At 41.5% G+C, this 25,687-nt stretch overlaps 1 protein-coding gene across 1 annotated transcript in view; it reads left to right on the top strand.

The window, feature by feature from the left end:
- Window positions 1-1,643: 1,643 nt before the first annotated feature.
- Window positions 1,644-25,687, top strand: part of vstm2lb (V-set and transmembrane domain containing 2 like b) — a 79,356-nt gene continuing 55,312 nt past the window's right edge. Inside the window, exon 1 of the mRNA XM_014132104.3 lies at window positions 1,644-1,959. Within this exon, the coding sequence (XP_013987579.1) occupies window positions 1,842-1,959 (118 nt within the window). The 5' untranslated portion in view covers window positions 1,644-1,841. The remainder of the gene's footprint in view (window positions 1,960-25,687) is intronic.

Consider the following 25,687-nt stretch of genomic DNA (forward strand, 5'->3'; position numbering starts at 1 on the left):
GAGCTAAATAGGTTTAATGTCTTGTTAGGCCTACTAGCAGGTCGGTATGTTAAGTTTGTTGAATTGTTAACAAGAGAACGTTGATTCCTCAAGATACATTATCAATACATGTATTATTGTATCCAAGCCTTGGTAAGTAAGTCAACTAGTCTAGTAAGACAGCACATTTTCTGTTTTTGTGCCTGCCTATTGAACACAACCCTGTTGACAATTGAAATGTTTTTAAGTAGATCTCCTCAATGAATTAGTATACTGAAACTGGACAAAAATCAAGTAAAATGTATCTTTGCAATGTGCTGTAAAGCTTTCACGGATAGCACAGGTTGTGAGAGACGGAATGTTAACCAAGCCACTGTTGTTTCTGTGAGAGTTGGGACATTCAATGAATTCCAATTGTAAGTACACTTGAAGCTCAATCCTGTGTTGTGCGTGACTGTAACCAGAGAATCAGAAGGTCTTTTGTTAGCTTGTGGCTTGGTGAGACCTCATGACTGTAGGAATTATGTTTGATTGAGCAGCTGTACAGTACAGTAAGCAGCAAAAACTTGCCTTTTCTACAAGAGAAAGGATTGATTTATCTCTATATGTGGGCAGAACCCTTACTAACTTGTATAGAAGCTAGTGTTGCCAAACGTAGCTCATTCAGTATGACGAACGAGGCTCACATGTTTTTTTTATTAATGCCCTGTGTAGGTGTTCAACTACACTATGTGTTCAACCACATGTGTCCCTTAATTAAGAGTGTGCGAGCTCACTGCATGCCAATACGAGCCCCATAGGAGGAAATGTACGGTTAGGCTAACAGCTGTAGTAGCGCTGAGTCCTAGGTTAATAATGCTGTAATGCCCTGTGTTAGATGTGATGACAGCAGGTTAGTTGATGTATTCCTCTAGTGGTTTGGAAAAGGACAGTCTCGCATAAAGTAACATTTCTATGGAATCAATCTGTTTGCAGAAGGCTGAGAATCATATACCAAATATATCCATTATACTATAGTGGAATGATTTTGAGATGCTTTTTTCCCTATTATTTGGGGAGATTTGAATGTCGTGGTCCTTGAATAAACTGATGAATAGATAGATTTCTATACCATGCTAGGTATATGGAATGCAATACAGGCCAACTGCAATTGTAAACGTTGCCTATCCCCCAAAAAATACACATTAAGCTACCTTTTTGAGTTGCCTATATAGCAAGTTAAAAAATATGTGTAAAGAAGTAAGAATAACAGTACAGGAGCTTTGACTGTACTTCCCTGCCTTCCCTGTAGCTCAGTTGGTAGAGCATGGTGTTTGCAACACCAGGGTTGTGGGTTCGATTCCCACGGGGGCCAGCACAGAAAAAAGAAAAAAAATGTATGAGTTGTATGAAATGTATGCATTCACTACTGTAAGTCGCTCTGGATAAGGGCGTCTGCTAAATGACTAAAATGTAAATGTATTGTAAATGACTATTGAACATATATTTTTATAATGAGTATTCAGAATAAAGGATGTTAATAAAACCTCAGATCCCCAAATGTAACTTGTTATAAAAGTTAATAACAGTAGGCCTATAATTTTTCTAGATCCCTCCGCCTAATTTACTTTCTCTGCAAGCCACTGCACTTGTCCCCATGTATTTCTCCGTCCGCCTCTACTGGAGGTGCTTGCTTGCCGAAATACAGGGAACCAGTGCTGATAATATCCCGCAGGCGTATAGCATCATAGCGCAATTTTTGTCCGGTGCTATTTTGTATTTCCGAGGGTGCTGTCATCCAGGAAGGATTTGGATACTATTTAGTGAGCGTGCTTCGCCTAATATGAGCTTTTCGTCCACGACTTGAAACAAGAACAAAAGCAATGGGAGCATTTGGAGTGATAATATGGATTTTACATTATATGGGACTCTATATTCAACTTAACGCCGCTTACAAACCGACTGTGCGAACCGAGGTGGACAATCATATATCTGGAAATGGTAGGTTTAATTCCGTCGGTAATTATGTAGCCAATTTATTATGTTGCATATTTAAAACAACTGATACATTGTGCCATGCACTCGCGACTATTCTGATTGGGTGGGGTTGACTGATGTAAAGATGGTGATGATAGTTGCGACTATTGTTTAGAGTATAAAGTTATCTGGGACACACATTAATAGTGTATTGTAAGCCCATGTGGGCCGGGCACCGGTAGCTAGGTGTATGACACTTAAATAAAATAAATCATTCAATCATTAACATTTTTATGACAGAATATCATTTTTAATCCATTTGGCTCTTAAGACTTCCCTGGACTCTTTAGCGTGTATCTGTGAAGATTGCTTTGTTATTATAATACATTAACGATGTGTGATATTAATGAACGCAACAGTCCTTTATATGGCAAGTTTGAGTATTGGAAAGATGAATGAGTTCATGTCAACATGGAACAACTGTTAGTTACATTAATCCAACAGTACAATACCATTTTATGACCTCAAAGACCATTTTGTGAGAGGCAGTTCAAACTTGATATCTGACAATGCTATATTTGGAGCAACTATTTTGAGCAATTGCTGTTGGATTTCGTATATGGTATTTCCAGTTAGGTAGCAGTGCATCTTGGGCTAATTTACTGACAGAACAATACAGACAAGAGGAAAATCAATGTTCATGTCCCAAAGCTATAAATCATCCATGTCATTTTAAGTTTGTTGGAGGAGATATTTTCTTTTTCAACTTTTGCTTCGTTTGCGTGCTGTGAAATCAAGGGTGGCAGGGGTGTGCATTGTTGGCAGAGGTGGGATTTTAAGGGGAGGATTTTTGGAGGGAAGGTGTAGATAGGTGGCAGGTGATTCAAACCCATATATGGCAGGTGTGAGGGCACTAGTCACGGTATGTTGAGGGTAAATGTATGCCTTACTTAGGAAGTTACTATGGGAATAACGGGTGAACAAAGACCTCACATAGGAGCGCAGTGTGCAAGAGTCTTATTTCACTTTCGAATAGATTTGTTTTTGTAGCCAGCACCTGCTCAGAGACAATGGATGTGTGTAATCGTTCCCTATTCTAAGGTACTATGGGAGACATTGGTAATGGTAACCCTGAGACCCTGGAGTTAGGTTGGGAGGAAACATGAACAAACCAATCTATCTATCTTATTAATAAGATTGCTGGACTTTTTCTTTTAATGATTTCATGATTTTCTTCAGATTTTTTTCAGATCCCCATTAGCTGTTGAAGAAGCGGCAGCTATTTGTCATGGGGTTGACACAAAACATAGAACATGACAAAATACAGAACACTAATGGACAAGAACAGCAATGATCTGTTGATGCATTATTTTAACAGCAGTATCTTACCAGCAATGATGGTGCTTGTACATACTCAGATAAAATGTAGCTCCAGTAGAAGCTTACTAATTGGTGTGGCACTGCATTTTTGCCATATTCCCTGTCACAAAGATGTTTCTACAGAATTTTGGCTCTAACTGCAGGCTGCTATACAATTTCATTTGATTGTCTGCGATAAACACTTTATCATTGTGTCTCCCTTTTCTATCCCAGGAGCTCTCTCTCTCTCTCTCTCTCTCTCTCTCTCTCTCTCTCTCTCTCTCTCTCTCTCTCTCTCTCTCTCTCTCTCTCTCTCCAGCTTTAGCCAAATCAATATGAATGAGTGTAGCGCATACTGGCGATGGATGAATTGACAATCTTGGATGGGTAGAAATATCGATTACGCGCATCACTCCCAGAGGGAGTTAATTGAAATGGGGTTTAACTGCAATGTTCTCTCCCCAGTTTTACGTCTAACCAGCCACAAAAGAGAATGGCTCAGGGTGGGAATTTCGTAAAAGGGGAAAGCTCATAATTTCAAAATAGGCTACTGTAGCGTAGCTATAACTCAGATTCTACTATTTTCATTAGCTGTTCTCTGTTTGGTGACCTGGAAAAAATAGCCTTTTGTTTCACTCTTGGAGGTCACTGGCTTCTCAACTGAAATGAGAGCTGCATCCCATTGAGGTTAAGTCGTACCTCAACGTCAACTAAACAAATTAGCCGATCGTGCATTACATGAGACAGCAGAGAGTGCATTCCCCCATCCACATCGGCCGCAGTGGAGAGGGTCAAAAGCTTAAAGTTCCTCGGCGTGCACATCACAGACAACCTGAAATGGTCCGTTCACACAGACAGTGTGGTGAAAAAGCTGCAACAGCGCCTCTTCAACCTCAGGAGGCTACAGATGCACCATTGAGAGCATCCTTCCCGGCTCTATCACTGTACCATGTGGCTATTGAGAAAGTTGAGACTAAACTGGTTGGTGTAACCCTAGATAGCAAGCTGTCATGGTCAAAACATATAGACTCAGTGGTTGCTAAAATGGGACGAGGTCTGTCCATGATAGGGTGTTGCTCTGCCTTCGTGACATCTCAGTTGATCAGACAGGCTGACCAGTACCCTGCCCTGAACCCTAGTTTTGTCGCACCTGGGCCACTGCCCAGCTTTGTGGTCATGTGCAGCTAAGAAGGACATAGGTCAATTGCAGTTGGTCCAGAACAAAGCAGCACGTGTTGCACTTAGGTGTATACAGAGGGAAAGGGTCCGTAACATGCATGTCAGTCTCTCCTGGTTGAAAGTTTAGGAGAGATTTTCTGCATTACTGTTGGTATTAGTTCAATGTATTGTTGTGTTGACGGTACCGAACTGTCTGTTCAAGCAGTTGGCACACAGGTTAGACACTCTTCGTTACAACACAAGACATGCAACCAGAGGTCCCTTCACAGTCGTCAGGTCCAGAACAGAAGCTGGGAAACGCAAAGTATTACATAGAGCCATGACATCGGCGATCGGTAGCTGATGTGAACAAAACCTTTAAACAGGTCAACATTCACAAAAGCCGCTGGGCCAGAAGGATTACCAGGATGTGTACACAAAGCATGCGCGGAACAACTGTCAAGTATCTTCACTGACATTTTCAACCTCTCCCTGACCGAGTCTGTAATACCTACATGTTTCAAGCAGACCACCATAGTCCCTGTGCCCAAGAAAGCGAAGGTAACCTGCCTAAATTATTACCGCCCTGTGGCACTCATGTCAGTAGCCATAAAATGCTTTGAAAGGCTGGTCATGTCTCACATCAACAGCATCCTCCCGGACACCCTAGACCCACTCCAATTCGCATACCGCCCCAACAGATCCACAGATGACACAATCTCAATCGCACTCCACACTGCCCTTTCTCGCCTGGACAAAAGGAACACCTATGTGAGAATGCTGTTCACTGACTACAGCTCAGGGTTCAACACCATAGTGCCCACAAAGCTCATCACTAAGCTAAGGACTCTGGGACTAAACACCTCCCTCTGCAACTGGATCCTGGACTTCCTGATGGGCCGCCCCCAGGTGGTAAGAGTAGGCAACAACACGTCTGCCATGCTGATTAGAGGTCGACCGATTAATCGGAATGGCCGATTAATTAGGGCCGATTGCAGGTTTTCATAAGAATGGAAAATCTGTGTTTTGGACGCCGATTTGGCCGATTGTTTTTTTTTTTTTTTTTTTACCTTTATTTAACCTGTTAGGGCTAGGGGGCAGTATTTACACGTCCGGATAAAAAACGTACCCGATTTAATCTGGTTACTACTCCTGCCCAGTAACTAGAATATGCATATAATTATTGGCTTTGGATAGAAAACACCCTAAAGTTTCTAAAACTGTTTGAATGGTGTCTGTGAGTATAACAGAACTCATATGGCAGGCAAAAACCTGAGAAGATTTCATGCAGGAAGTGGCCTGTCTGACAAGGTGTTGTTGTTCTTGCATCTGTTTATTGAAGAGTCAGGATCTTAGCTGTAACGTGACACTTCCTACGGCTCCAATAGGCTCTCAGAGCCCGGGAAAAAGCTGAACGATATCGAGGCAGCCCGAGGCTGAAGCACATAATCGCCTTTGCCAAGTGGCCGATCAGAGGACAAAGGAATTAGGCGCGTGCCCGAGTCGACCCCATGCTGTATTTTCTTTCGGCTGTTTACCTAATTGCAGATTCCCGGTCGGAATATTATCAATAAAAATTGATTTTAAACAGCGGTTGACATGCTTCGAAGTACGGTAATGAAATATTTAGAAATCCTTTGTCACGAAATGCGCCGTGCGCATGACCCTTATTTACCATTCGGATAGTGTCCTGAACGCACGAACAAAACGCCGCTGTTGGAACATAACTATGGATTATTTTGGACCAAACCAACATTTGTTATTGAAGTAGAAGTCCTGGGAGTGCATTCTGACGAAGAACAGGAAAGGTAATCAAACTTTTGTAATAGTAAATCTGATTTTGGTGAAGGCTAAACTTGCTGGGTGTCTAAATAGCTAGCCCTGTGATGCCGGGCTATCTACTTAGAATATTGCAAAATGTACTTTCACCGAAAAGCTATTTTAAAATCGGACATATCGAGTGCATAGAGGAGTTTTATGTTAAAATTAAGTCTATGATTTGATAGAGCAGTCTGACTGAGCGATGGTAGGCAGCAGCAGGCTCGTAAGCATTCAATCAAAATAGCACTTTTGTGCATTTTGCCAGCAGCCCTTCGCAATGCATTGCGCTGTTTATGACTTCAAGCCTGTCAACTCCCAAGATGAGGCTGGTATAACCGATGTGAAATGGCTAGCTAGTTAGCGGGTGCGCGCTAATAGCGTTTGAAATGTCACTCGCTCTGAGACTTGGAGTAGTTGTTTGCCTTCCTCTACATGGGTAATGCTGCTTCGAGGGTGGCTGTTGTCGATGTGTTCCTGGTTCGAGCCCAGGTAGGAGCGAGGAGAGGGACGGAAGCTATACTGTTACACTGGCAATACTAAAGTGCCTATAAGAACATCCAATATTCAAAGGTATATGAAATACAAATCGTATAGAGAGAAACAGTCCTATAATTCCTATAATAACTACAACCTAAAACATCTTCCCTGGGAATATTGAAGACTCATGTTAAAAGGAACCACCAGCTTTCATATGTTCTCATGTTCTGAGCAAGGAACTTAAATGGTAGCTTTTTTACATGGCACATATTTCACTTTTACTTTCTTCTCCAACACTTTGTTTTTGCATTATTTAAACCTAATTGAACATGTTTCATTATTTATTTGAGGCTAAATTGATTTTATTGATGTATTATATTAAGTTAAAATAAGTGTTCATTCAGTATTGTTGTAATTGTCATTATTACAAATAAAAAAAATAAAAAATGGCTGATTAATCGGCATCGTTTTTTTTTTGGTCCTCCAATAATCTGTATAGGCGTTGAAAAATCATAATCGGTCGACCTCTAATGCTGATCCTTAACACTGGAGCCCCACAGGGGTGTGTACTTAGTCCCCTCCTGTATTCCCTGTTCACCCACGACTGCGTGGCCAAACACGACTCCAACACCATGATTAAGTTTGCTGACGACACAACAGTGGTAGGCCTGATCACCGACAACGATGAGACGGCCTATAGGGAGGAGGTCAGAGAACTGGCAGTGTCGTGCCAGGACAACAACCTCTCCCTCAATGTGAGCAAGACAAAGGACCTGATCGTGGACTACAGGAAAAGGTGGGCCGAACAGGCCCCTATTAACATTGACAGGGCTGTAGTGGAGCGGGTCGAGAGTTTCAAGGTCCTTGGTGTCCACATCACCAATGAACTATCATGGTCCAAACATACCAAGACAGTTGTGAAGAGGGCACGACAAAACCTTTTCCCCTCAGGAGATTGAAAAGATTACGCATGGGTCCCTAGATCCTCAAAAGGTTCTACAGCTGCACCATGGAGAGCATCCTGACCGGTTGCATCACCGCCTGGTATGGCAACTGCTCAGCATCTGACCATAAGGCGCTACAGAGGGTAGTCACTTCGCCCCCACCTACATGTACAGATTACCTCAACTAGCCTGTACCCGTGCACACTGACTCGGTACCGGTGCCCCCGGTATCTAGCCTCTTTATTGTTATTCTTATTGTGCTACTTTTTAGTATTACCTTTTATTTTAGCCTAGTTGGTAAATATTTTTTTTTTCTTGAACTGCACCGTTGGTTAAGGGCTTGTAAGTAAGCATTTCACGGTAAAGTCTACACTTGTTGTATTCGGCACAAACAGGTAAAAGAACACCTGACTGCACAAACGGGACTGGGAAGAGACACAGCCATTTTATATATCTTGTATTCAGTGGCGATTTTAGCATGTAAATCTTGGTGGGGCAAAAAAAAGTGGGATGCATGCCAGCAAAGCCACTACACAGAAAAACATTGCTGATATGGCAGACTTACTTAAACATTTTTTTATTTTTTTATTTCACCTTTATTTAACCAGGTAGGCAAGTTGAGAACAAGTTCTCATTTACAACTGCGACCTGGCCAAGATAAAGCAAAGCAGTTCGACACATATAACAACACAGAGTTACACATGAAGTAAAACAAACATACAGTCAATAATACAGTAGAAAAATAAGTCTATATACAATGTGAGCAAATGAGGTGAGATAAGGGAGGTAAAGGTAATAAATCGGCCATGGTGGCGAAGTAAATACTATATAGCAATTAAAACACTGGAATGGTAGATTTGACAGTAGATGAGTGTGCAAAGTAGAAATACTGGGGTGCGAAGGAGCAAAATAAATAAATAAATACACTAGGGGAAGAGGTAGTTGTTTGGGCTATTTATAGATGGGCTATGTACAGGTGCAGTGATCTGTGAGCTGCTCTGACGGCTGGTGCTGAAAGCTAGTGAGGGAGATAAGTGTTTCCAGTTTCAGAGATTTTTGTAGTTCGTTCCAGTCATTGGCAGCAGAGAACTGGAAGGAGAGGCAACCAAAGGAGGAATTGGCTTTGAGATATAGTGAGATATACCTGCTGGAACAAGTGCTACAGGTGGGTGCAGCTATGGTGACCAGTGAGCAGAGATAAGGCGGGACTTTACCTAGTAGGGTCTTGTAGATGACCTGGAGCCAGTGGGTTAGGCAACAAGTGTGAAGCGAGGGCCAGCCAACGAGAGCATACAGGTCGCAGTGGTGGGTAGTATATGGGCCTTTGGTGACAAAACGGATGGCACTGTGATAGACTGCATCCAATTTGTTGAGTAGGGTGTTTGGAGGCTATTTTGTGAATGACATCGCCAAAGTCGAGGATCGGTAAGATGGTCAGTTTTACGAGGGTATGTTTGGCAGCATGAGTGAAGGATGCTTTGTTGCGAAATAGGAAGCCAATTCTAGATTTAACTTTGGATTGGAGATGTTTTATGTGAGTCTGGAAGGAGAGTTTGCAGTCTAACCAGACACCTAGGTATTTGTAGTTGTCCACATATTCTAAGTCAGAACCGTCCAGAGTAGTGATGCTGGATGGGCGGGCAGGTGCAGGCAGCGATCGGTTGAAGAGCATGCATTTAGTTTTACTTGTATTTAAGAGCAGTTGTAGGCCACGGAAGGATTGTGGTTTCTACTGACCTTGAGCCTTCTTGGATGGGCACTTCTAATATAACTCTATGGCAGAACCCAAGGGGCAAACATTTTCGAGCTCTAACCTTAGAATTGGGAATGACGTACTGTCCATGAGTGACAGAAAACTGAGTCAATCATGACAGAAAACTGAGCCAATCAGGCTCAACGCTTTGTATTTTCTGCTGGCTAGCCCCACCACCACAGCAAGCACTGAGCTAGGCTGCCTTACTCAAGAAATCAAAAAAGAGACCATGTTTGTATACAGCTTTATTAAATGTATTAAAAAAAAAAGGTTTACATTGTTTTCAAACTGATACGTGATATGTATTAATGCCAAAATAACAAGCAAAACAGACAAGCCCTAATTAATAAAAAAATTAATATATATATATATTTATTTATTTATATATATATATTATATATATATATATATATGTATATATATGTATATATATATATATATATATATATATATATATATATATTAATTTATTTTTTAACCTAAAAGTGTGGTGTTCAAAACAGGTGGGGCCCACCTGCCCTGAATGACGGGTCGCCACTGTATTTATTAGACCTAGATATTGGGTGTATGTTCTGATATGTAGGCTATGTGTGACATTTTAGATGTATGTATTTCAGTCCTTGACTAATAATGTTCTGTACTATGTATTATGTCATGTTTCATGTGGATCACAGGAAGAGTAGCTGATGCTTTTGCAGTGGCTAATGGGGATCCTAATAAATACCAAATACCAATACCACCTGGTATGGCAAATGCACCGTCCACAAACGCAGTGCTCTCCAGAGGGTGGTGAGGTCAGACCAAAGCATTATTGGGGGCACACTGCCTGCCCTCCAGGACACCTGGTGTCACAGGAAGGCCAAGAAGTTCATCAAGGACATCAGCAACACGAGCCATGGCCTCTTCACCCCGCTTCCATTTAGAAGAAGGACACAGTACAGGTGCATCAAATCTGGGACCAAGAGACTGATAAACAGCTTCTATCTCTAGGCCATCAGCCTGTTAAACAGTCATCACTAGCCGACCTCCCCCCAGTACCCTTTCCTGAACCCTAGACAATGTTACTAGCCGGCTACCACCTGGTACTCTACCCAGCAACTTAGAGACTGCTTCACCCTATGTGCATAGAGACATTGAACACTTGTCACTTTAATAATGTTTACATACTTTTTACCCACATCTTTTTTTTTTTGGGGGGGGGGGGGGTTGTGTGTAATGTTTTGTATTGTTAGGTGTTACTGCACTGTTGGAGCTACAAACCTCACATAATATCTGCAAAATATGTGTATCCAACCAATACAATTTGATTTGACTTTATATGTATTCAGTATACTGTATTCTAGTCATGGCTCATCCTATATAACTACTGCTGTACACACCTTTTATATTCATATACTGTCCATACTGTCTATAACAAGGTTCTCCAACTATACTGTATACAATGCCTTCGGAAAGTATTAAGACCCCTTAACTTTTTCCATATTTTGTTATGATACAGACTTATTTTTTTTTAAATACACACAATACCCCATAATGACAAAGCAAAAACAGGTTTTTAGAATTTTTTGCTAACGTATAACATTTTTTAAACAGAAATACCTTATTTACAGTACATAAGTATTTCAACCCTTTTTTATGAAACTTGAAATTGAGCTCAGGTGCATCCTGCTTCCATTGATCATCCTTGGTATGTTTCTACAACATGATTGGAGTCCACCTGTGATAAATTCAATTGATTGGTCCCACAGTAAGGTCCCACAGTTGACAGTGTATGTCAGAGCAAAAACCAAGCCATGAGGTCAAAGGAATTGTCCGTAGAGCTCCAAGACAGGATTGACTCGGGAGCCCCTGCGCCACTCGGGATCCCCTCCCCCAACAGACACTGAGAGAAAACAAAGTAACCAAGAAATTGACGGTCACTCTGACAGAGCTCTAGAGTGTCTCTGTGGAGATGGGACAAACTTCCAGAAGGACAACCATCTCTGCAGCACTCCACCAATCGAAGATTCCCCTTACAACAAGACAACTACCCTACGCACACAGCCAAGACAACGAAGGAGTGGCTTCCGGACAAGTCTCTGAATGTCCTTGAGTGGCCCAGCCAGAGCCCGGACTTGAACCTGATCGAATATCTCTGTAGATACCTGAAAATAGCTGTGCAGCAACACTCCCCATCCAACCTGACAGAGCTTGACAGGATCTGCAGAGAAAAATGGGAGAAACTCCCCAAATACATGTGTGCCAAGTTTGTAGTGTCATACCCCAGAAGACTCGATGCTGTAATTGCTGCCAAAGGTGCTTCAACAAAGTACTGATTAAAGGCTCTGAATACTTACAGTATGTAAATGTGTATTTCTGTTTTTCTTATTTTAAAAATTAGCAAAAAATTTTAAACATCTTTTGCTTTAACATTACTGTGTGTTGTGTGTAGATTGATGAGGGGGAAAAAACGATTTAATGTATTTTAGAATAAGGCTATAATGTAACAAAATGTGGAAAAAGTCAAAGGGTCTGAATATTTTCTGAATGCACTGTATGTATAATGGTGTGTATACAGCTTGAATACATTTTTAAGAGTAATGTGCAAATATTGTACAATCCAGGTGTGCAAAGCTCTTAGAAACGCACCCAGAAAGACTCACAACTGTCATCGCTATCAAAGATGATTCTAGCATGTGTTTACTCAGGGGTGTGAATACTTACAGTATGTAAATTAGATATTTCTGTATTTTATTTTCTGTAAATTTGCACAAAAAATGTAATCATGTTTTCACTTTGTCATTATGCGTTATTGTGTGCAGATGGTTTTTTCTTGAAAAAATTCTTTAAGCTCTGTCAAGTTGGTTGCTGATCATTGCTAGACAGCCATTTTCAAGTCTTGCCATAGATTTCCAGAACTGTAACTAAGCCACTCACAAACATTCAGTGTTGTCTGTTCAGCAACTCCAGTGTATATTTATCCTTGTGTTTTAGGTTATTGTCTTACTGAAAGGTGGATTTTTCTCCCAGTATCTGTTGGAAAGCAGACTAAACCAGATTTTCCTCTAAGATGTTGCCTGTGCTTAGCTCTATTCCATTTCACGCTAAAGAACTCCCTAGTCCTTGCGAATGACAAGCATACCCATAACATGATGCAACTACCACCATGCTTGAAAATATGAAAAGTGGCACTCAGTGATGTGTTGTGTTGGATTTGCCCCAAACATAGTGCTTTGTATTCAGGACATAAAGTACAATTCTTTGTCACATTTTTTGCCTTAATGCAAACAGAATGCATGTTTTGGAATAGTATTATGCTGTGTAGGCTTCCTTCTTTTCACTCTGTCATTTAGATTAGTATTATGTCATCATTGACCTCATGGTGAAATCCCTAAGCGCATTCCTTTCTCTCCGATTAGGAAGGACTCCTGTATCTTTGGGGGATTCTAAGCTGACATGGAATTGTTTTAAGATGGCCATACAATGGATCATTTAGCTATTTGATTTTGAATTTTAGGACCCCTTTAGGTCCCCCCCCCAAATATTAAACAATTATTTGATAAAATGTTGAATTTAGCCTTTACTACTATAGCCCATAGACACGCATTGAATATCACATTCATAAATGGCAAAAAAGACAGTCCAAAAATAAATCATAAGTGTCGGTCCTTTATCTAGGACATAAACTCAGCAAAAAAAAGAAACGTCCTCTCACTGTCAATTGCGTTTATTTTCAGCAAACTTAACATGTGTAAATATTTGTATGAACATAACAAGATTCAACAACTGAGACTTAAACTGAACATGTTCCACGGACATGCTTTCCACCTAACTACCCCTACTGCATTCAACAGCACTGCACCCCCCACAGCTACTCGCCCAAGCCTCCCCCATTTCTCCTTCTCCCAAATCCATTCAGCTGATGTTCTGAAAGAGCTGCAAAATCTGGACCCCTACAAATCAGCTGGGCTTGACAATCTGGACCCTTTCTTTCTAAAATTATCTGCCGAAATTATTGCAACCCCTATTACTAGCCTGTTCAATCTCTCTTTCGTGTCATCTGAGATTCCCATAGATTGGAAAGCAGTTGCTGTCATCCCCCTCTTCAAAGGAGGTGATACTCTTGACCCAAATTGCTACAGACCTATATCCATCCTACCCTGCCTTTCTAAGGTCTTCGAAAGCCAAGTCAACAAACAGATTACCGACCATTTCGAATCCCACCGCACCCTCTCCGCTATGCAATCTGGTTTCAGAGCTGGTCATGGGTGCACCTCAGCCACGCTCAAGGTCCTAAACGACGTCGTAACCGCCATCGATAAGAAACAATACTGTGCTGCCGTATTCATTGACCTGGCCAAAGCTTTTGACTCTGTTAATCACCACATCCTCATCGGCAGACTCAGTAGCCTTGGTTTCTCAAACGATTGCGTCGCCTGGTTCACCAACTACTTCTCTGACAGAGTTCAGTGTGTCAAATCGAAGGGCCTGCTGTCCGGACCTCTGGCAGTCTCTATGGGGGTACCACAGGGTTCAATTCTTGGGCCAACTCTTTTCTCTGTATACATCAATGATGTCGCTCTTGCTGCTGGTGAATCTCTGATCCACCTCCACGCAGACGACACCATTCTGTATACTTCTGGCCCTTCTTTGGACACTGTGTTAACAACCCTCCAGACGAGCTTCAATGCCATTCAACTCTCCTTCCGTGGTCTCCAACTGCTCCTAAACACAAGTAAAACTAAATGCATGCTCTTCAACCGATTGCTGCCTGCACCTGCCCGCATCACTTCTCTGGACGGTTCTAACTTAGAATTTGTGGACAACTACAAATACCTAGGTTTCTGGTTAGACTGTAAACTCTCCTTCCAGACTCACATCAATCATCTCCAATCCAAAGTTAAATCTAGAATTGGCTTCCTATTTCGCAACAAAGCATCCTTCACTCATGCTGCCAAACATACCCTCGTAAAACTGACCATCCTACCAATCCTCGACTTCGGCGATGTCATTTACAAAATAGCCTCCAATACCCTACTCAACAAGCTGGATGCAGTCTATCACAGTGCCATCCGTTTTGTCACCAAAGCCCCATATACTACCCACCACTGCGACCTGTACGCTCTCGTTGGCTGGCCTTCGCTTCATAATCGTCGCCAAACACATTGGCTCCAGGTCATCTACAAGACCCTGCTAGGTAAAGTCCCCCCTTATCTCCGCTCACTGGTCACCATAGCAGCACCCACCTGTAGCACCCGCTCCAGCAGGTATATCTCTCTGGTCATCCCTAAAGCCAACTCCTCCTTTGGTCGTCTCTCCTTCCAGTTCTCTGCTGCCAATGACTGGAACGAACTACAAAAATCTCTGAAACTGGAAACACTTATCTCCCTCACTAGCTTTAAGCACCAGCTATCAGAGCAGCTCCCAGATCACTGCACCTGTACATAGCCCATCTATAATTTAGCCCAAACTACTACCTCTTCCCCTACTGTATTTATTTATTTAATTTATTTTGCTCCTTTGCACCATATTATTTATATTTGAACTTTGAACTTTCTTCAATCTACAAATCTACCATTCCAGTGTTTTACTTGCTATACTTTATTTACTTTGCCACCATGGCCTTTTTTGCCTTTAACTCCCTTACCTCACATAATTTGCTCACATTGTATATAGTCTTATTTTTTTCTACTGCATCATTGATTGTATGTTGTTTTACTCCATGTGTAACTCTGTGTTTTTTTATGTTGTCGAACTGCTTTGCTTTATCTTGGCCAGGTCGCAATTGTAAATGAGAACTTGTTCTCAACTTGCCTACCTGGTTAAATAAAGGTGAAATAAAATAAAAAATAAATAAAACATGTGACTAACAGAAATCATAAGTAACAGTCAGTATCTGGTGTGGCCACCAGCTGCATTAAGTACTGCAGTGCATCTCTTCCTCATGGACTGCACCAGATTTGCCAGTTCTTGCTGTGAGATGTTACCCCACTCTTCCACCAAGGAACCTGCAAGTTCCCAGACATTTCTGGGTGGGAATGGCCCTAGCCCTCACCCTCCGATCCAACAGGTCACAGACGTGCTCAATGGTTTGAGATCCGGGCTCTTCGCTGGCCATGGCAGAACACTGACATTCCTGTCTTGCAGGAAATCACGCACAGAACGATGAAGATCTGTGAAGTTATTTGGATTTTTACAAATTATCTTTGAAAGAAAGGGTCCTGAAAAAGGGCCGTTTATTTTTTTTGCTGAGTTTATAAGAAAGCTTTTTTTACACATATTTAACCACTTTTTTTGCGTAGACACAAAACTACCTCTATACTTACATTACATTTTTATAGCCGGTACCAGTTACCTACAGACAAGTCTCGTGACACTCATGAGAGTTTCCCCTTTCCATAGAGTGGTCAAAATCGATTGTAGGCCAAACCGTTCGGAGGCTATAGACGTTTTCATGATAAGACCAGTTTTCGGGATATCTCATGGTCTGACAAACTCCGCTGTAGCTCGGCCACCTTCCACCGCAGATGCGGAAGGCCGCGACAGGCAGATCCGGTGGATTATTAAACAGATATCTCTTTCTTAAACTGATAGATTGACGCAACGGTGTGTCAATTGACTCTAGAAGTCATTAACTTCACCACTGCTCAAAGGGATATTCAATGTCTACTTTAAAAAATAATCTATATATTCATATTATGGAATTGTTTTAAGATGGTCATACTATGGATCATTTCGCTATTTGATTTTGAATTTTAGGACCCATTTAGAAATACCAGAAAAATATTTTTCAAAACCGGTGCGTCAATCGACTTTTAATAACTTCACCATGCTCAAAGGGATATTCAATGTCTGTTTTTTGATATTTTTACCCATCTACCAATATGTGCCCTTCTCTGCGAGGCATTGGAAAACCTCCCTGGTCTTTGTGGTTGGATCTGTGTTTGAAATGCACTGCTTGACTGAGGGACCTTACAGATAATTGTGTGTGGTACAGAGATAAGGTAGTCATAAAAAAATTATATTAAACGCTGTTATGGTGTATAGGGCTGTGACACAAAATCTCAATTTCCTAAATGTTAAATTCAGGCTTTAACACAACAAAATGTGGAAGAAGTCAAGGGGTGTGAATTATTTCTGAAGGCATAGTATATCTATCTATCTATCTATCTATCTATCTATCTATCTATCTATCTATCTATCTATCTATCTATCTATCTATCTATCTATCTATATGTGCCATCTTTGCTAGATGTTTTGGTGTCGTCGTGAACAATTATGACGTCCAATGTCTATCTATATATATATATATATTTACAGTACCAGTCAAAAGTTTGGACACAAGGGTTTTCCTTTATTTTTACTATTTTTTACATTCTACTTCAAAGCTGCTTGAGAGTGTGCAAAGCTGTCATCAAGGCAAATGGTGGCTACTTTGAAGAATCTCAAATATAAAATATATTTTGATTTGTTTAACACTTTTTGGGTTACTACATGATTCTGTAAGTGTTATTTCAGTGTTGATGTCTTCACAATTATTTTGCAATGTATAACATAGTAAAAATAAAGAAATACCCTTGAATGAGTAGGTGTGTCCAAACTTTTGACTTGTACTGCATATATATACTGTATATATACAGCTCTGGAAAAAATTAAGAGACCACTGCAAAATTATCAGTTTCTCTGGTTTTACTATTTATAGGTATGTGTTTGGGTAAAATTAGCATTTTTGTTTTATTCTATAAACTACTGACAACATTTCTCCCAAATTCCAAATAAAAATATTGTCATTTAGAGCATTTATTTGCAGAAAATGACAACTGGTCAAAATAACAAAAAAGATGCAGAGTTGTCAGACCTCAAATAATGCAAAGAAAAATTCATTTTTAAACAACACAATACTAATGTTTTAACTTGGGAAGAGTTCAGAAATCAATATTTGGTGGAATAACCCTGATTTTCAATCACAGCTTTCATGTGTCTTGGCATGCTGTCCACCAGTCTTTCACATTGATGTTGGGTGACTTTATGCCACTCCTGGCGCAAAAATTCAAGCAGCTCAGCTTTGTTTGATGGCTTGTGACCATCAATTTTTCTCTTGATCACATTCCAGAGGTTTTCAGTGGGGTTCAGGTCTGGAGATTTGGCTGGCCATGACAAGGTCTTGATCAGGTGCTCCTCCATCAACACCTTGATTAACCTGGCTGTGTGGCATGGAGCATTGTCCTGCTGGAAAAACCAATCCTCAGAGTTGGGGAACATTGTCAGAGCAGAAGTAAGCAAGTTTTCTTCCAGGACAACCTTGTACGTGGCTTGATTCATGCGTCCTTCACAAAGACAAATCTGCCCGATTCCAGCCTTGCTGAAGCACCCCCAGATCATCACCGATCCTCCACCAACTTTCACAGTGGGTGTGAGACCGGGAGAGGCCCACAAGCCACAGTGTCTTGCACCCAGTGTGAAATTTGGTGGATCCTCCACCAAATCTCTGACATTGTTTGTTCTGATATTTCATTTCTTTCTTTTTACTTTTTGGATTATGTGCATATTGTTTTGTTTTGGTTGGTATTATTACTGTACTGTTGGCGCTAGAAACACAAGCATTTCGCTGCACCTGCGATAACATTTGCAAATCTGTGTACACGACCAATAAACTTTGATTTCATTTATCAGGCCAGACACTTATGGGTTGATATATTGACCGGCACTCAGCACCGGCACTTGTGTGTGGCTCAGTGGGTAGTGTACCCTGCTTGCAAATGCCAAGGGTTGAGGGTTTGATTCCCCATGGGGCCACCCATATGTAAAATGTATGTGTACATGACTGTAAGTTGTGTTGGATAAAAGCACCTGCGAGATAGCATTTTATATTATATTATAGAACACAGCAGCCGATGCAGTGTTCCATAGAGCGTTTGTTATATTTAGCCCAGGCTCATTTGTATCCAGCCCCAGATAAGTGCATTTGTCCTGGGTTTCGTGGCCCTGCATGGCCACTGCTCATCCGACGTGTACAGGTCTGTAGGTCTAACACCTGTGCAGCTAGGCGGAACATTGTATGGCATCGGAAGGGAAGGTGAAGAAGTCAGGTCTAACAACACCTGGCTCCTTTGACACGTGTGTCTGGGTCTGCCCCGGTCCTGTCAATCTCACAGCATCAGGTCTCGGAAGGTTGCACAGAGAAAAGACGACCGGGGGGGGGGGCAATGTTGAGTGTGTGTCCATGTGTACCTGGAAGAGCAATAATGAACACAGTACAATACATAAGATCTACTCTAGTAGGTAAAATGCGACATGGGAGGTCATAATATAATTGTCTGATTGTAAATTGGTTCCCTAATTGTAGAGGCATCAGCTTATCACAAGGAAAATATGTATATTTTGTTCACGATGACACCAAGACGTCTAGCAAAGATGGCACATCATTGTCTGGTAAGATATCCAGGTAACAACCATCAGAACAAAAACACCAGACAACACCGGATGATCCCGATCAACACAACACCAGATATATTTCTCCTGGTTGCTAAAAGAACATGAAAAAAAAACATGATCTGTAGGCCTATACAACCTGACCATGACCTCACAAAATATGTTATTGTAGTCAGAATTCCCCAGGACACTTTTGTTGAATATTCTGCACTGTGAAGGCACAGTCCAATTTGGCACCATTTGAAATCCCACCCAACAGGACATCATTGTACTCTGGTTGTTTCACCATGTAATCAATGTCACACTAAATTTACCACCTGGGCGTACTGTATAAATTCGTTACGCACAAAAAGTATTTGAAATCCTCCTCCACCGTATTGTCAATACCAATACTGACAACAACAACAACCATCATCAATACTGTCACACCCTGATCTGTTTCACCTGTCTTGGTGATTGTCTCCACCCCCCTCCAGGTGTCACCCATCTTCCCCATTATCCCCTGTGTATTTATACCTGTGTTCTCTGTTCGTCTGTTGCCAGTTCGTCTTGTTTGTCAAGGCAACCATCGTTTTGTCTCAGCTCCTGCTTTTCCCTAGTCTTTCTTTTTCTCACCCTCCTGGTTTTGTCCCTTGCCTGTCCTGACTCTGAGCCCGCATGCCTGACCACTCTGCCTGACCCTGAGCCTGCCTGCCATCCTGTACCTTTGCCCCACCTCTGGATTACCGACCTCTGCCTAACCTGACCCTGATCCTGCCTGTAGCCCTGTATTTTTGCCCTACTACTCTGGATTACCGACCCCTGCCTGCCTTGACCTGTCGTTTGCCTGCCCCTGTTGCTGTAATAAACATTGTTACTTCAACACAGTCTGCATTTGGATCTTACCCGAAACGTGATAAATACCTAATCACCACCAAGTTCCTACCTTTTATTCCCTTGTTATCTTCACCAATAAGGAATAATATTACTCATAATATTGGCATTAATCATAAACACGGCCATATTAATAGCTATAATAAGAGTAATAATAGTTATAATAATAATATCAACGACAATACAATCATCATCCTCATCACTGTCACCATCAATACGTCAATCGAAAAACTACTAGCCACATGCACAAACAGCAAAAACAAGAATGTGCAGATATTCATATACAGTCGCTCATTATCTTCTCATTTTGTAAGTTGGCAGTCTTCAATCACAACATAAGGTATATCAGACCATTTTGTTCAGTTCATTAGAACCCCTTGCCAATGAAAATGGAAGAAAAGTTCAGAAACAACATTTTAGGCTCACTTAGGCCTAGATTCCATCAGATCAAGCCTTAACCAGTCATAGCAGACAGCAGCATAGCAGATGTTTTGCTGGTGTTGGAACTGCTGGTGTTGGAACTGCTTTTGCCATCATTCTCACAAAGCCACAACTTCAGAACAAGAAAGCGGGCTGCATGGGATTTCTCTTAATGTGACTCCATTCAGCCACTGGCATCGTCCGCTTTAGGTATAATGCCAGGAGCGGCTTGTGGATTTGACAGCTCTAACGCAGTTCCAACTGCGTCACCGTCAAACAACCTCTACGTGGATGTCGGCTGAAGCGGATCTGATTGAATAGAGCCCTTATTCACATTCAGACAATCACAATAGAGGAAAGGCACAGCGGCCCAGTTCGTTTCAATTCATTAGATCCGAATGTCAGTAAAATGAGAGAAAGATATTGAAAACAACAAGAACAGTTTTAACGTTCATTACTCGCACGTTGCCTATTAGGCAGAGAACATATTTCCACATGTCATCCTTGTTATATTCTAGCATTAAAAATACTAATTTGAAGAACTGGCAATAACTGATGACGGGTATCTGCTTTACACATCACAACACCCTTGAAAGAACACATAATCCTAATTTATAATCGCCCTTGACACTGAAGGACAAGTAGGGAAAAATAATCTCAATATGCAGATCTGGTAATTAGAGCAATTATTATATATGTATATTTTAACTGTAGATATACCTATATGAAATATTATTCCATGACACCCCTTTTTGCACCAGTGTCAGGCTGTTTTACAGATTTGGAAAAGGGGTGGGAGAGAGAAAGGTAGCGTAGACGAAACGAATCAGATCAAAATGTCCCGCCCCATGGAAAGTAGTGGTTTAAAATGTACTTTCTTAAACCACTTACTATTGGATTTACTCAATTCATTTAGGCTAACATTAGTTTGACCCAATGTTAATTCCCCACAACACTTCCCTCCATCAGAAGACCAAGTGGAACAAAGTTAACATTGGACTTCATATCTTCATCTCAACACCCTGCCTCACGGAGAGTTTTTCTGGTTCACCTTTTAAGGAGCTGTAATGGTTAGTGCAGTGCAGAGTGGCCACACTTCTACTAATGTGATCAGCATTAAGGTTATGTCTGTCTCTATATCCTTTCCATTGCCTGATGGTTGAACTTAATTCGAGTTTGCTGTTCAGGAGTTATTCACAACTTGGATGCTATGGTTCATGTACCTACAGCAAATACCACAGGTATCAGAGAGTCAAAAGTGAAGAATTCCATCTCATGGAACCAGTTTTTACCACAGGTGAAAGTTCAGAATTGCGAATATGGAGTCTTCAATACACCTGTTTGAGTGAGTAATTCACCAGTTTTGCACGGTAAACCCTTTGAGTCTTGAACCTCACATGGGGGATATCCAGGCTTTCGACAGCCAAGAATAGATAAGGCCTTGCAGGCTTGCACAAAGCCCAATTCCCCAGGCTCCCTGCTAAGTGTCACGCTCTGTGGACCTATTTCTCGAAGACTCCTCTCAACAGATCAAAGGCTCAGAGCATTTCTTTTGATATTCCTTGCCATAATTTCAGTGCCATGTCTAGCTCCAAACTCCCCAGGAGCCTAATTGTTATTACACCACATTCAATTGATAACATGGCAGAGAAGCATGTGCCTATTTCAGAATCTGTGTATTGGTCCTGCAAGACTCTCGGATGACCGTCTTATTGAAATGCAACACATTTATATTTTAAGTATTTCCAACTTCCTGAAACTGAATGTGACAAAATGTGACATTGGTGACAGACTTCTTTTTGGTGTCATACTAACAGTAAACATTTGACAGGAAACATGCAATTTCCTGAAAACAGTATAATTCTACCACAGAAACAAATTCCCAGACCAATCTATCATACAGTCATAGAATCTTAGAAAACTACTTTTGTGTAGAAATCTTGTGGATTGACCGTCCACGGTTCAATCTTTGCTACAAAGTGGAGCTCTCCTTTCCCCGGTGTCCTCCTCCTCCAAAACACACCACTGTGCATCACTTCATCCATTTCAGACCTGTCATTCCGCTCCACTCACTCACCAGGTCTCTGTCATGACCCTCTGCTGTGACATTGTAAGTGTCCAATCTGTTGGCCCCTCTCTCACAGCCAGAGCAACATTAAATTGAAAGCCAATGCAAACTGCCTGGGCAGATGACTCATTAAATGGACACCAAGCAGAGTGTGGAGGAGGATTTCAAATACTTTTTGTGCGTAATTAACTTATACAGTACGCCCAGACGGTAAATTTAGTGTGAACAATGATTACATGGTGAAACAATCAGAGTACATTGAGGTGGGATTTCAAATGGTGCCAAATTGGACTGTGCCTTCACAGTGCAGAATATTCAACAAGAGTGTCCTAGGGCAAACGGATTTCAACTACAATAACATATTTTGTGAGGTCATGGTCAGATTGTATAGGCCTACAGATGTTTTTTTTTTTTCATGCTTTTTAAGCATACCAGGAGAAATACATCTGGTGTTGTGTTGATCCGGATCACCCGGTGTTGTCTGGTGTTTTTGTTCTGATGGTTGTTACCTGGATATCTTACCAGACAACGATGTGCCATCTTTGCTAGACGTTTTGGTGTCGTCGTGAACAATTATGACGTCCAATGTCGCATTTTATCTACTAGAGTAGATCTTATGTCTTGTACTGTGTTACTTTTTGCACTTCCAGGTACACATGGACACACAATCGACATTGCCTGCCCCCCCCCCCTCTCCACACCACTGCCACTCTCTGTTGTCATCTATGCATAGTCACTTTAATTAAGTCTACCTACATGTACATACTACCTCAACTAACCGGTGCCCCTGCATATTGACTCTGTACCGGCACCCCCCTGTATATATTGTTATTTTTTACTGCTACTCTTTAATTACTTTTATCTCTTATTCTTATCTGTATTTTTTTTAACTGCACTGTCGGTTAGGGGCTCGTAAGTAAGCATTTTCACTGTAAGGTCTACACCTGTTGTATTCGCCGCATGTGACTAATACATTTTGATTTGATTCGACATTTCTCCTCCCTCCCCCCCGTTTCCCTCGTCTTTTCTCTGTGCAACCTTCCGAGACCTGATGCTGTGAGATTGACAGGACCGGGGCAGACCCAGACACACGTGTCAAAGGAGCCAGGTGTTGTTAGACCTGACTTCTTCACCTTCCCTTCCGATGCCATACAATGTTCCGCCTAGCTGCACAGGTGTTAGACCTACAGACCTGTACACATCGGATGAGCAGTGGCCACGAAACCCCAGACGAATGCAGTTATCTGGGGCTGGATACAAATGAGCCTAGACCAAATCTAACAATACTAATATATAATTATAATAATATACACTGCTCTTTCTATGACAGACTGACCAGGTTAAATCTATGATCCCTTATTGATGTCACTTGTTAAATCTGCTTCAATCAGTGTAGATTAAGGGCATGAGACAGGTTAAAGAAGGATGTTTAAGCCTTGAGACAATTGAGACAAGGATTGTGTATTTGTGCCATTCAGAGGGTGAATGGGCAAGACAAAAGTGCCTTTGAACTGAGTATGGTAGTAGGTGCCAGCAATGCTTCATTTGAGCCAGACCCTGCCAGAACAGAGATCCAGCACCTCTCACGGCATTATTTATACAATTTGTTCACTGTTTGCATTGTAACATTTTTTTTTAAGCAATCAGAGTTAAATCAAGTTGCCTCCTGGTTATTTCTCCCGCCTCCCAGAAAAACCATGATGTTCACATTTCACTCATTTAGCAGACGCTTTTATCCAGAGCGACTTACAGTAGTGAATGCATACATTTCATACTTTTTTTCCCATACTGGTCCCCCGTGGGAATCAAACCCACAACCCTGGCATTGCAAACATCATGCTCTACCAACTGAGCCACACGGTTGGTAGAGTAAAAGCACGGTGATCCTTCTGTGCAATCATCCTATCCTTCCAAACTGATTTCAGACCTGCTCTCTTATTTGTACATATAGGTTATGGGGTGGGCTGGCAAGGTAAGTAACTGATTTTGAAGCAGGTCTTGGCAGTGGTGGTCAGCTAGTGAAGGAGGTCCCTACGTAATCATGTCAGACAGCATAGGCTAGTAGTCTCCCTACTGAATTTGAAACATGGAAAAGACAAATTAAAATGGATAAGCAAAGGCAATCAACTTTAATGAAGATTTTCAAGTCCAAAAATCCTGAAAAAGATGGTGAATCGAACCCGAAACGAGCTAGAGGACTGTCAGTGGCGGATGAGAGGAATGAGGGGAAAACTGTTCCTGATGACGAAGCCATAACTAGCAGCGCTGCTAATCCCGCCTGTTCAGCAAAACCACCGACACCTTCATTAGGGGGGGCTTAATTTGGACAGAGGCTCAGTCCAAGAACAAGGAAATGTATAAACCTGGCTTGTCAGGCAAAGGTAGGGAGCTTGGGCCCGGAAAAGACTGGAGGGATGTAACTAGCAACTTACTTCTGCCTCCGACGTAAAAAAGCAACAAAGAACCCTCAGAAAAAAGGTTTTTGAACATGCCCAAACCAAGGCCCAATTAGCGGCAGCAAGCATTGTAGACAAGGCTAAAGAGGACACCTTAACACAGGTTATAGTTAACACTCAAAATAAAAACATTGACACCACAGCCAAAGTCTTACGAAAAGCGTATGGCGAGGCTGAACGTCACAGGCCCGCTCACGATTTTTAGCAAGAAATTGACTGACAGGAGTTAAATGGACTTGACATGGGGATAATTGTCAATTGCAGTGTTGCTTGCTACAACATACAGCATCATATTCAATCTGAAATGAAGTGAAAACTATTGGAAAGAATAGTAGAGTGCTCTCCCAAAATCAGCCTAATGCTCGATGAGGCTACTAATTTGAATAAAAGAGTGCTTTGATTGTATACATCCGACTTTAGCTGACAGATATGGACGTACCAGCAAACATTTTTATTGATCTTGTGGAACTGGAGGATGTACAGTTTAAGTCGGAAGTTTACATACACTTAGGTTGGGGTCATTAAAACTCGTTTTTCAACCACTCCACAAATTTCTTGTTAACAAACTAGAGTTTTGGCAAGTCGGTTAGGACATGCATGACACAAGAATTTTTTTTAACAATTGTTTACAGACAGATTATTTCACTTATTATTCACTGTATCACAATTCCAGTGGGTCAGAAGTTTACATACACTAAGTTGACTGTGCCTTTAAACAGCTTGGAAAATTCCAGAAAATGTCATGGCTTTAGAAGCTTCTGACAGGCTAATTGACGTCAATTGGAGGTGTACTTGTGGATGTATTTCAAGGCCTACCTTCAAACTCAGTGCCTCTTTGCTTGACATCATGGGAAAATCAAAAGAAATCAGCCAAGACCTCAGAATAAAAATGGTAGACCTCCACAAGTCTGGTTCATCTTTGGGAGCAATTTCCAAATGCCTGAATGTACCACGTTCATCTGTATAAACAATAGTACGCAAGTATAAACACATGGGACCACACAGCCGTCAC

This window comes from Salmo salar, chromosome 12 (genome assembly GCF_965601325.2).
Source record: "Salmo salar chromosome 12, fSalSal1, whole genome shotgun sequence".
Taxonomy (NCBI): domain Eukaryota; kingdom Metazoa; phylum Chordata; class Actinopteri; order Salmoniformes; family Salmonidae; genus Salmo; species Salmo salar.